The 12,140-nt window shown below is 40.6% G+C and overlaps 4 protein-coding genes across 14 annotated transcripts in view; 1 reads left to right on the top strand and 3 right to left on the bottom strand.

Annotated features, from left to right (window-relative positions):
* The window catches only part of LOC126567868 (whirlin), a 64,094-nt gene extending 62,291 nt beyond the window's left edge, over window positions 1–1,803 (top strand). For all 11 annotated transcript variants that reach the window (XM_050224200.1, XM_050224199.1, XM_050224198.1 and 8 more), the window contains 3 exons: window positions 651–842; window positions 921–1,013; window positions 1,513–1,803. In XM_050224200.1, the coding sequence (XP_050080157.1) occupies window positions 651–842; window positions 921–1,013; window positions 1,513–1,641 (414 nt within the window). In that variant the 3' untranslated portion in view covers window positions 1,642–1,803. The remainder of the gene's footprint in view (window positions 1–650; window positions 843–920; window positions 1,014–1,512) is intronic.
* LOC126568338 (protein draper) overlaps window positions 1–12,140 on the bottom strand; it is a 305,035-nt gene that overhangs the window by 156,724 nt on the left and 136,171 nt on the right. The window lies entirely within an intron of this gene.
* LOC126567853 (catenin delta-2) overlaps window positions 1–12,140 on the bottom strand; it is a 151,825-nt gene that overhangs the window by 8,867 nt on the left and 130,818 nt on the right. The gene's annotated exons all lie outside the window — the stretch shown is intronic.
* Window positions 9,645–11,622, bottom strand: LOC126568125 (tubulin-specific chaperone E). Its single transcript, XM_050224542.1, has 5 exons — window positions 11,504–11,622; window positions 11,311–11,411; window positions 10,800–11,174; window positions 10,023–10,729; window positions 9,645–9,940 (listed from the first exon to the last, which is right to left on the bottom strand). Exons 1-5 carry the CDS (start codon window positions 11,585–11,587, stop codon window positions 9,645–9,647), a joined length of 1,563 nt encoding a protein of 520 aa, XP_050080499.1. The 5' UTR covers window positions 11,588–11,622.

Below are 12,140 nucleotides of genomic sequence, written 5' to 3'. Positions count from 1 at the left end.
TAATACAGCAAGACCCTCATAAGAATTCTTCAAATATTATTAGCAAAACACAAATTGATTGTGTCGAATTTATTACATCTGTTAAATGACACCTAACAGCTTTTAGATCTAGCATCCAGTACAGTAGTGCGTAATAGTAGTATCTAGAAGATCATATTTTAGTAGCCAGTAAAAACAATAATAATGCCATTTTATAGCTTAATAATTATTACAAAATGAGTATACTATTATGATAAAAATTAATTATTTAACAGCGTATTTCTATCACAATTCTCTATGTGTTTTTTCCTCATACAAATATTTAACGCACGATACACAGTAACGTATCAGTATGGAGTTTGGTTATAGTTTCATTTTTTTTAACATACTCACGTATCTGTAACAGTTTAAAAGTATGCAAATCGTATTTCTGAACCACTAATGTGATTATTCTCCGATAAGAGAAGGAAACCTTCCGTTACATTGCTTATCCGTTTCGATACAATTATGGCACAACTCAATGTGTTTGTTTGTTTTCTTCTGAACGAGTATAATCATCTCTAACCAAATTATCTTTACTTTCCCCCCTTCAACTGCATCCTCGTTTCGTTCCTGTCCTGGGCGTTTCCTTTGTAATCATCCTTCCGCTTCCGATACCATCAAACTCACAGTCAATGCAACGGCTGCCTTTGGACCAGAACGGATCGTCGCTGGAACAGAATCAAGATCAACCACCACATATAGTACCTGATCATAGAGGAAATCTTCATATAACTGTTAAAAAATCGAAGCCAATCCTCGGCATCGCCATCGAGGGCGGTGCGAACACGAAGCATCCGCTGCCACGCATCATCAACATCCACGTAAGTGATGGTCTGGTGGACCCGCGGCCGGTTCTTGAGGAGAAAAAACGTGTTGTTTTATTATGGCTTTTCTTTTAGGAACACGGAGCAGCGTACGATGCCGGTGGACTGGAGGTAGGCCAGCTGATACTGGAGGTAGACGGGAATAAGGTGGAGGGAATGCACCATCAGGTGGGTTGGAAAGCATTTGCTTGTCTAATTTTCTGATTGAAATAGGCGGTATAAGTGTATTTCTACTTAAATTACCTATTTTTTTCTAATGAAACTTGCCTAAAAGTATGCAATATCATACACAAAACATTATTTATCATTAAAAACAAGCTGTACATAAATATACTGATAGATTTCTTCTGTTTAAGCTCATTGTTATGCGCAATAGTATTCGAATCATTCGTTATAATTTTATTTTAATCTGCATAACCTATCGACAGCGAGCTGTTTTAAGCATGTACCCCTGAAGGTATACAAAAACCTTTTCAAAATGTTCGCTACGCTTTAAGTGCTAGGGTGGATTGCATATTGCATACTTTCAGGCTATAAAAACTTTTTATTTATTCTCTGAAGGAACACACTGACTCTTAGCCTATTTATCAAAAAAGTGTTTCAATCAATTTTACAACTAATTTAACCATTTTCTTCTTCCCTTTCTTCATCTCACCTTCACCCGCAGGACGTCGCTCGACTGATAGCGGAGTGTTTTGCGGCACGCGACAAGAACGACATCACCTTTCTAGTAGTGGAAGCAAAGAAATCAAACCTAGAGCCGAAACCAACAGCATTAATATTTTTAGAAGCATAGCATTTGCTTTCCCTGCCGGCTAGCGATCCGGATAATTCTGAAGTACCAGAAAAAGGGATCGACCTTACCGCTGATAAGCTGAAGTGAACGATCTCGATCATCGTACGTTTTCGTTTCTTCCGTTTCCAAATTGTGATTGTCTCCTTTTTGAACGATCTACTTCTACTACTTCTTCCCTGCGCGCCACTTCCCTGCTCACGTTGCACCCACAATTGCTGCCACGCTGTCGCAATCGCAAGCCTTGATGGTCTTGTTGTGTCGCCTAGCCGCCTATTTTACACGCTTCCGTTTCGCAATTGAAAAATTTGTTTTTTTTTTTTCTCTCTTCTGTTAATGAAACAGCTTTTGAAGCAATATTTGAGCAACGTTACTAATTTTCTTTTTACATCTTGCATGTTATTTACTTTCAAAACGCTGCACGCTGCTTTACGACAAATCAACTAGTAACACACTAATCCCGCCAAACAGCTTTGTCAGGAGAACCGAAATCTCTTCCTCGCAGGTTTTGTTTTTGGTTTCCTTTTTTTTTTTTTCTTTTTTCGCCAACAAGCATTTACAAGTAGCTTTGGTCCTGTTTAGGTTTACAGACAAGTTCACTGCCGTTACCAATATGTACATAGAAACAGTGCGCAATTGTTCAGCAATTGCAAAGCCACACGCCTCAATTCGTACAGCAATAACTATGATATCTCGAAGGACTACAAAGGAAAAAACGAACTGACTAATTTTATTCTCTCTCGCATGATAAGATATTTTGACGCCTTGTTTGACCGCTACTATGAGCTACTTAAGAGCTTTTATTTTTCTACTTGATCGCACGCAATTTTACGTACACGCTTTTTCCGATTACATCTGATTCGTTTCCTCAAAGCTTGCAAGTGAAAAACCTTCCTCTTCTCGCATTTTAACACACGATCAAAAAACACACTCACGCACACGCAACTCGCAAATGCCAATGCAACAACAAGAACACGAAAAAAAAGGAGAATCTAATCAGCAGGGAAAGGAGAATGGTAAAACAAAACGTTCTTTATTCGCGGTAATTCAGAGATATTCTAGCCGTCAGGGATGATACAATGAATGCAAGTTGATCAATAATAATGCAAGCGCCATTACTGGGGGGGGGGGGGGGGGGGGGAGGGAAAACAAAAATAAAGGGAAGGAAAACATTCACGCTCACGAGTCAAATACTACTCGAACGCAAAAGCCCGAAACAACAACGGCCAACAAGTGTTTGTTGCAGTTTCCGATCGATCATCGCACACAGAGCGAAACGGACAAACCTAGCTGTTGATTGGTGCCGTGTAACACCGACACAACAGCCACACTTCCCTCTAAAAACAGAAGTAATCAATCACACAATGTAAACGCAAAAGGGTGACGTGTAATTTTTGACAGAGGGTAAAGTAATACTACTTAAAAGCAGCTTAGTGTAACCGGGAGATAACGTTATATTGGGGAAGAAACTCAGCAAACGCTCCATTTTTTTTATGTGGTGTGATAAAAAACTTATCGCAACGCTCAGACACATTTAACCGCATACTTAGACTATCATCAGTTTATTGCTTTGTGTCGCACGTTTCGCTAGCCCGAACCGTTTACGACCTGAGTGCCAAAGTTTACTGAATCGAACAGATCGACTCCCCACGACACCCACTCCTCCTTCCCATTTTTTCCCCGTTTCTGTATATGCGTATCGTGTTGTTATAAGTACCACGGATGATCTGTCACGATCATCTGTAAACTGCTCGAATCGAGCTCGAATCGATTTAGTATACTAACGCTACCATCCTGCTAGCAAATGCTTGTGTTTGTACAATCAGCAAAACAGCTGTAGAATTGTCTGTGCTCTAGTCTGCAAGTGCTAGTAGTGCAGATGCCTGGATCAGGAGATTAGCTACTAATACCCTCTCTCTCTCTTCATCTCACTGTTTTGCCTACAAATGTCACCTTAATGCTTTTCCAGTACACACTACACACTACAAAAATCCGCACACGTACAAAAAAACGTCACGAAAAAAGGGTCACACACACACAAAATTTAATTAATTCACTAAACACACACACGCTCACAAATACACACACACATACACACAAAACAAACGGAATGTCATTGTTGTTCTTTCGACGCAAAGAAAATGGTATGGGTCTAAAAAACATTAATGCTGAAAGGTACCAAAAACAAAACAAAAAATTACACACAAGCTGTGTGCGAGTGTGAGTAAATTTATAAAATTAAGCTAAAGCTAAAGTACCAACAAATATGTAAAACAAAAAACGCTAGAACAACATTACAAAAGATGGTGAAACAAACAAAAAACAATGGTGAACAAAAGGTCATAAAACAATACCCCATGCATTATCAAAGTTTGTCATTTCATTCGCAAAAAAAAACACAAAAATGGGCTGTTAAACTAGAAGCTGTTAAATTAGAAGCTAAATTTTACCACACACAAGTACACATAAAAACACACAAAGGAATAAATTACGAACAAGCAAAAAAAAAAAAAGAGGACAAAAACGAACGAACTTAGTTAACAATTGGCAGTTTTGGATGAGAATGATGGTTGGATGTGTTGCAGCAAATCGTTAGCAAATGGTGCCATTCGGTCGCTAGAGCTTAAAGATTTTTTTTTCTTGAATTTCGCTCGCTCAATCGCCACTGTAAAGCAAGTAGATGAGCTTTTCCCGCGGGGTTAGGATCACCCGGTCTGTCCATCGATTGGCTATGTTAAGTAGGGGTTTTTAGAGTTATTCAACGATCGCGCTAAAGGGTTTTTTCGTTGGTAGTGACATTTAGAATCAGCGAGCGCATTTTTTGTTTGAAATATTTTTCTCTTTCTGTATAAAACTATCATACCTAAATATAGTGACACGAAAACCCCCTTTCACAGCAGTTCGACAGTAGCAAGCGAAAGTGTTGTTTGTAGTGTTTATGGGTGTGTCTCGCGCTGCATCAGAGCCTTTGATTCGTCCGTTTAATCATTCATTACCGCATGTATTGCGACACAGGTAGAATCGCGTAACGAACGAGTGACTGCTATACGGCTAACTAATCTGACTGATGAGTGATAAGAAGTAGTAAAAACCGAGCATTAACCCGCTCGGTGAAAGAAGGGGCTCGGAAGAAGCAATCGGGATCGGTAGGACGGTTGAAGTTTCTTAACGTTCCGGAGTTTAAAAAGATTGCCTCTGAAATTGTGTTGCTTCAAACCAGGACGTGTGATGTCGAGAGTGGGTGGAGTGAAAGTGAGTGTCGATTCCATAGTAAAAAACTCAATGCTACCAATTTTCCCATCAGTTTCATCTTCAACTTCAGTTGTTTTAAGGTCTCCAAAAAAGAAAAAAAAAAGATTTTTGGACCATCTTTTAAAGCATGGATTAAGGGAGAAAAAAACAGAAAGCTTCGCTTTTAATCCCCAAAATATAATTTGCAACTGCCCGTGCCAGGCAGCCTCCCTGTAGACAGCATTTGCTCCTCTAATTGTGCGCGCTCTAATTGTGGAATTCTCGGTGGAATAGTAGCTTTAAAGCTGAAAACTCCCAGAAACTCCCTAGATGACGATTATATACAGTAAATTATGACCCTTGAATAGAGACAACACTCTCTCACGAAAGCTCTCCGTACTTTATGCGACTGTTATTTGATATACTGTATACTCGGTTGTCGGTGATGTTTCCAAAAAACCAGAAACTATGCGTAATCCGATTGCTGATGACTGCTAACGAACGCTATATTACGAAATGGATCGATTAAATTTGAGTACGAAACAGCAAGCTATCTTCGACACATACACGAACCCTACGAACAGGAGTAAACGTGTGAAGCAATCTTTAAAAAAAAAAACAAACAAAAAACTGCACGCAACGCAATATGCGAAAACACGAAAGTCTTATGAGGACAAAAGCAGACAAGGAAACAGAGAAACAAATGGAGAAGGAAAAAACAAAAAAAACCCTGATTATATACTTATATATAAATATTTAAGAGGATAGAAAACACGCTGCTTGATAGGTGTATAAGGCGTAGAAAAGATGAAAACAAAGCGGAAGTAAAGAGTAATGCATCGGATTAACCTATGAAAAAAAAAACAAAGAAAACTGCTAACACTAGTAAAACAGAGGCGAAAAAAGAAACAAAACGCAAAATGATAAGAAAAGTAAAGGCTTCGTACGATGTACATAACCGTTGATAATTATTTATACCCAAAAAATTACCTAACTAATCACACACAAAAAAAAAAACACACAAACACACACTGTAAACAGATCACCATACTAAAACAAAACAACGCAATCAGACGGGCAAATAGGGTACATATTTTCCATAAAACGCTACACAAAAAACATAAAACAAAAGGAAACAAAATAACAAAACAAGAAAGGAATAGTGAAAAGTGTGTAAAACAAAAAAGGAAACATACTAAACTAAACAGAGGAAAATACACAAACACACTACCACACACTTGTAATCAACACATATTCAAAACGAAATGAAACCTAAAACCACCCCTATATTTGTAGCATTTCTTCTACTCGATAGTATGTGGTTTTGTGAAGAAAGTCTAGAAAGAGCGCCAAAGCTTAAACGAAATACGAGGACAAAAGGATAAATCACAATCACAATTAAAATCACTCACTTACATCACGTATCGATGGGTTGGGTTGTTCGCGTATAATCATGCAAGCATAAGCATATTGCATCTCACACATTAAAACATACACACAGAAAAACATGAAAAGCAGATGAATCTTAATCCTAAGTCACAGCGATGCCGTGACACCGGGCGAAGAAATTATGTATGTCTTGTGTATAGAAAACAAAAGAAAAAAATGGGTAAAGAGCAAGCATCTATGTATAATAAAAGTTTACGAACAAATAGGCTATCTATCTAATAGGGAGGCTTAGGAAGTGAAGGAAGGAAAAACTAAACTCGCTCACGGCATCGTACGAACGCGCATTAATCACTAGTAAAAACACCCAAAACCACCTAGAAACCGAGCTGTCACCGTTAATACTAAAACAAAATACTCATCAAATATGAAACAAAATGCGAACAAAAAAAACAAAACAAACCTTTAACATTCAAGAAAAGGAAGCAAAAAATGATATAAATTTTAGATCATTTAACAAGCAAAAGACGAAAATCGAAACGAGGCATACAAGCGACAAAAGAAAACCTAAAACAAAGCATAAGCACATGAACCTCCCCCGTCTCCCCTTTTTCATCCCATCCGCTCCACATCCTCCCCATGTACTCATAACAAACATACACACAGACACAAACACACACACACACACACATATATAAATATATGCATATACTCATGTAAAACTATTGATATTAAAAAAGTGGTAAACAAACAAAAAACAAACGCGAATAGATGAATAGTAAAAGAAGAAGTAAGAAGAAAAAAAGCAACACAAATAGCTAAAAGCTACAAAATGCCCGGAAACATACACACACACACAACAAAAGAGAAACCGATACAAAGCGCTTTCATAAAGAAGAGAAGAAGAATCAGAAGAAGGAAAGAAAGAGGGGAAAAAACATACATACACAGGTGAAGCGAATCAAGCGTAGATGAATGTGAATGTTTAGTTGTTTCATCTGGTTTTTTTTTCTGTTGTATTTTCTTGAATGGTGTTTTTAAAACAAAGTTTTATATCTTTTTTTCCTAGTTTTTTTTTATTTTTTTAGTCTTCTTAACTATTTTTATTTCCTTCTATTTTTCCTACTTATTTTGTGTAAAGTAAAATAAATTGTAACTTGTTTTTTTTTTGTGCAAAAATAGCAAACAAAAAATACTAGAGCTTCACAAGGAATGAGAGCAAAAAAAAGCATAACTAATACAAAGGCAAGTCCCCCGTAGTAAGAGAAAAAAAAAAGATAAAAAGATAAGTAAGCTATCGGTTCAGGAAAGCTTCGTAATCTGTTGTATGAGCCAGTAAGTAATATAAAAATCGTGCGTTTATGTCCTTGCTGCGGAACGAAATGGGAGAAAAAAGAAGCAAGCAAAAGAAAACAGAAAAGAAAACGCGGTAGAAAAATAGTATATAAAGCCATACACTGTGTAAAATAATGATGACTTTGCTAAGGCCAAAGTACGATGTTTGTTAAGTTTTTCCTTCTGAGTGCTAGAGAGAAATTGTGAAACAGTGCTAAAAAGAAGCAAGTTGTAGCTAAGCTAAGGCGACAGGACGCTGTGCAATGCCGCTGAAGAAATCCGCTGTTGAAAGGGAGTTGATGATATTAGTCCTACGGGGTGTGCCGTAAGCTGGATAACGTAGACGTTCGAACAGCACACGTTTTTTTGCAAGAAGACTCTCATCTTCTTCCGCTACCTAGGGTCGTCAAGTGTCACATCGATGTGCATTTTAAAAGTGCAACAACAAGACCGACACGCCCTAAAGAGAAAGTTCTAAAAATAAAGTAAAAACGAAACCGAACAGAATCCATAACTCTAATAACAACGTCTCGTCATCGTGAAGGCAGGGAAGGCACAGGCACACTAAACGACACAATGATATTATAAAATCAGTAATGAGAAGAAACGAACACAAAAATACTGCGAAATAAAGAAACCAAAACAGAGCATAAGCATAAAAAGAGAAGATGAGAAAAAATGGAAAAAATACTGTTATTAGTTAACAAGGTATAATGCGATAATATGAAAAAAGTATTAAAAACCGAGAAACATTATGAAGCGAACGAGGGATTGATGTGGGCGAAAACAACAACAAAAAAACAAATGCTGAAATAAAATTCACAATGATAAACCGAACGAATGAATGGAAAGCATGGGGAAGAACCTTTTTTTTTTGGTTTGCTCTGCGCGTGGTCCGAAAGGCGTTTGTACTGCGGATTGCATACACGCTGGAATCTTCTTTTTTTTTAGTACAAATCCTTGCGTGGCAAAATCTTCATTCCTTTTTCCAGGAAACTCATTTGAGAAGTAAGTGCACACTAAATAATCTGGATATTCAGGCTCATGGTATGATTTAGCCCATCAACTCTTCGATCATCAAGAAGTCTATCAAGTCACAAGAAGGCAGCAGCTTCCCATCCATGTAGTTGCCCGATCTCCGACAGGTCCCGCTTCACCTGTTCCAGCCTACTCGCTGAGCTCCTCGACGCCTCGTAACGAACTGAAAGTCGCTGACGAATACCTTCTTGGTGAGGCACAAGTTGGGCATCCTCATAACAAGTCGTCAGGATGTCCGGTTCGCCGTACAACTCCAGCCTTCATGATCATTCTTCTCCAGAGTTCATGCTCGAACATACCGATAAAGATGGTCTCCCTGCATAAAGCATCTCCGGATTTCGTTGCTAACGTCGTTGTCCGAAGTTACGACTGTCTCAAGATAGCAGAACTCTTCTACCACCACGAGGTTATCGTCGTCACGTAATACGCTGTTTCCCAACCGGGATACCGTGGGCTGATCCTCCGGCAAGCTGGTATTTCATTTTTGTGTCACGCTTGAGAAGGGTGTACACCTCACACACCTTCTCTGTCGTCTTTCCGATGATGTGGATTTCATCTGCGAAGCTAAGAAATTATGTCTGTGACCAGAGCCTGACGAGTCTAGTTCAAGGCGAGGATTCGGCGCCAAACATGCTTCTAAAAATCTTCCTCTTAACTATGTCTACTTTCTTTCGGTTTTCCGTACCAAAGCTACAAGCCAAAATTTAATATTTTAACAAACACAACGCACTGTGTGCTGTTGTGTGTATCTTTTTGTATTTTTATTAGAGTTAAATAATAAATCTTTTGAGTACAAAAAAACACTTGCATTGCGAGACTACGTTTTAAAAAGTAAAAGGCATTCTTACAAGAAGAAAGCCTATCCGTGTGTGTGTGTGTGTGAGTGAGTGTTTCTTTAACAAACAGGATTAAACGTGACAAGATAGCAGGATATTATGTATAAAAAACACAGACTTAAAAAAAGAAGAATGTTTAAGCCCTAACATCCGAGAGCTTTACTCGTCATCATCCCGCGCTCATTCGAACACGATCGTATCGTTATCCTCGACCGAGTAAAAGTCCAAACTTTTGCCATGATTCTCCAGCGGTATTCGCACCTTGCGCTTCCGATCCAACAGGTACAGTCGTAGCGAGAACGTACAATCCGGCAAACCGAACATCTTCACGATCAAGTTCTGCAGCGTGTGCAGATTGATGCGCTTGGGAACTTTCTTTTCCCGCCGCTCGGCCGTCTTTTCGTTCAGCAGCTGCAGATGGATCATGTTCGTGACCTTGCGCGTATCGGGCAGAAATTGCTCCGGACTGCCCAGCCCTGAAAAAAAGAAAAGAGAACGGACAATGGTGATGAAAATCGATCATTTTAGCTGGCTGGGACGGGGAGAGGGCACACTTACGTTCCATCACACGCGGATACATGCGATGCGACTTGAAGAATGCCTTCAACCGCTGCGCATCGTTGCGTACTTCCGCCCATTGGTTCGCGTACAGTTTCCACATGTCGCACTCGGAATCGCGGCGTAACTTTTCGCTGATCGTAGCCCGATTGAACATACGCAAGCTTGCGATCGAACCGACAATACGGGCCACCGTTTCCTCGTAGCTTACGGCCGGATCCGGATCGAGTGTGACGACTTCCAGATGGGCCAGCTTGTCAATTTCGTTGAAGGTGCTGCACTGGTCCTGTAGCGGATTGTCCCGTAGATAGAGCGTGCGTAGCTGTCGGAATAGGTCCACCTTTTCGTTGTGTGGACAGTCCGGGAACCGTACCTCACGGATACCGTTCCCGTTCAGCAGCAGCTCCTCGAGAGCGGGCAACTTGCCCAGATTGCGGATCGATTCCACATCGCCAACGGAATTATTTTGAAGGTCAAGAATTTTAAGACGACTTAGGGCAACGATGTACGGCGCTTCATCCTCAATGTACTCGATTTCGTTCTGCTCCAGGGAAAGATATTCTATTGCGGGCCACATCCGTGCCAGCCGGACAAGCTCGCTCCACGATCGGATCATGCAGCTTTTGAGAATGATTTTGCGAATGTTTTGGAATTTCTGTGCCAACATACTGATTTGTTCCTCGTACGGATCGGTGAAACGGTTGTTCCTGTAATTTAAGGAGAAACCAACTTCATTAGCTTCAGTTTATGTCCCGATGACTCGCGATGGCCACTTACGATAAATTCAGCTCCTCCAGGCTCGGTATCTGCTCAGCAATGTTCCCAACAACGGTCCAGTTCCACAGGAGCGTCCCGGACACGTCGAGCATTTGAAGATTGCCAAAGTTACTCAAATCGCCGGCCACATTCACCGGATAGTTTCGCACCGAAACGTCCACCAGCCGCTGCAAATTGCTCTGCTTTCCACCCACCTTCTCCATGCCCACAACCTCAAACAGTGGTGCGTGCAGTTGCTTCTGCACCGCCCGGATCATCTCGGAATCGATCCGCACCGTATCGGCCGTCATGGTGTACTTCTCTGTGATGGCCTGTTCGAGGGTTTGGAATTTGGTGAGCTTCTCGCTGCGTATCATCGAACCAGCCGTCGGTGATCTGAAACCAGAAATGCCAGAAAAAGATACCATTGATTGTTTACGCTTGATCGAACCGTGTCGCCAATGGTTACGGCTCGCTGGGTGACGTTGATGAGTCACACACATAGAGTTAAGGAGGGAAGGGGACGATTTACCTTGTCTGGAAGTACTGCACACCGTTAACCGTGCCCGAATGTTTACCCCGCTCCGGATCATCCCATTCGATACCGATCCATTCGCCATCCGTATTGGGAACCTGGTCGGGAAAAGGCAAAACAAGCGGACATTTTTAACACCAGCTGCGGATTCGTGTTGCATCCATCGTGGCCAGTCGTGTTTTTTTGTTACCTCGCCCACGTAGCGAACCGTCCCAAAATGGTGCCCCACTTTAACACGGACACCATGTTCGAGCTGATTTTGCTGGAGTATCATGGTGATGGGGAATTTTTGCACTTCACAACCGTGTCCAGCAGAGCGTCGGCAGCAGTTCACGTTTGGGGTGAATTTTTCGTCGCAGATGTTGGCCAAACACTACCGTTTCACTTCACTCGTAGAGCACACACAGAAGGAAGCGATGATGATTTTAGGTGCTGTGGAGCAATCAACAATGACGGAATGGAATAGTTGGTTAGGGTGCTGGTGGATGGGGATGGTACAGGGGGGAATTGTTTTCGTTGCAGTCAAGGCAAGCAACCCCATCCGAGAGAGCGAGTACGCTATCGCACAAGCGAGAGCGAGAGAAAGAAATGGAAAGAGAGCTGCTGTCAGGTTGACGGTTGGGCAACCGTTGTGGTCAAGTAGCAAAACTAAGGTGATTATTTTGTGATGAATTTAATCAACAAAATCACTCAACAAATAAACTAAAATTTTCAACAAAAAATTTTAAAATATTTTTCTCATGCACAAATGTAGCTAAATATGAAACAAAAAGATAGTTTTTATTTTTCTCTCGTTGACATTTATTTGACAATCGCGCAAGCTTTTC

The sequence above is a fragment of the Anopheles maculipalpis genome, chromosome 2RL (assembly GCF_943734695.1).
Source record: "Anopheles maculipalpis chromosome 2RL, idAnoMacuDA_375_x, whole genome shotgun sequence".
Lineage (NCBI taxonomy): Eukaryota > Metazoa > Arthropoda > Insecta > Diptera > Culicidae > Anopheles > Anopheles maculipalpis.
The sequence above is the reverse complement of the archived record's forward strand: the minus strand, read 5'-3'. Positions and strand labels throughout refer to the sequence as shown.

Bases quoted from the DNA above. Each gene is read 5' to 3' on its own strand.
- LOC126568125 (XM_050224542.1), bottom strand. From the start codon at position 11,587: ATGATACTCCAGCAAAATCAGCTCGAACATGGTGTCCGTGTTAAAGTG. The intron at 10,730-10,799 runs GTAAGTGGCCAT...CTTAAATTACAG, and splicing joins CTGGAGGAGCTGAATTTATC to GAACAACCGTTTCACCGATC. The intron at 9,941-10,022 runs GTAAGTGTGCCC...TCTTTTTTTCAG, and splicing joins GTATCCGCGTGTGATGGAAC to GGCTGGGCAGTCCGGAGCAA.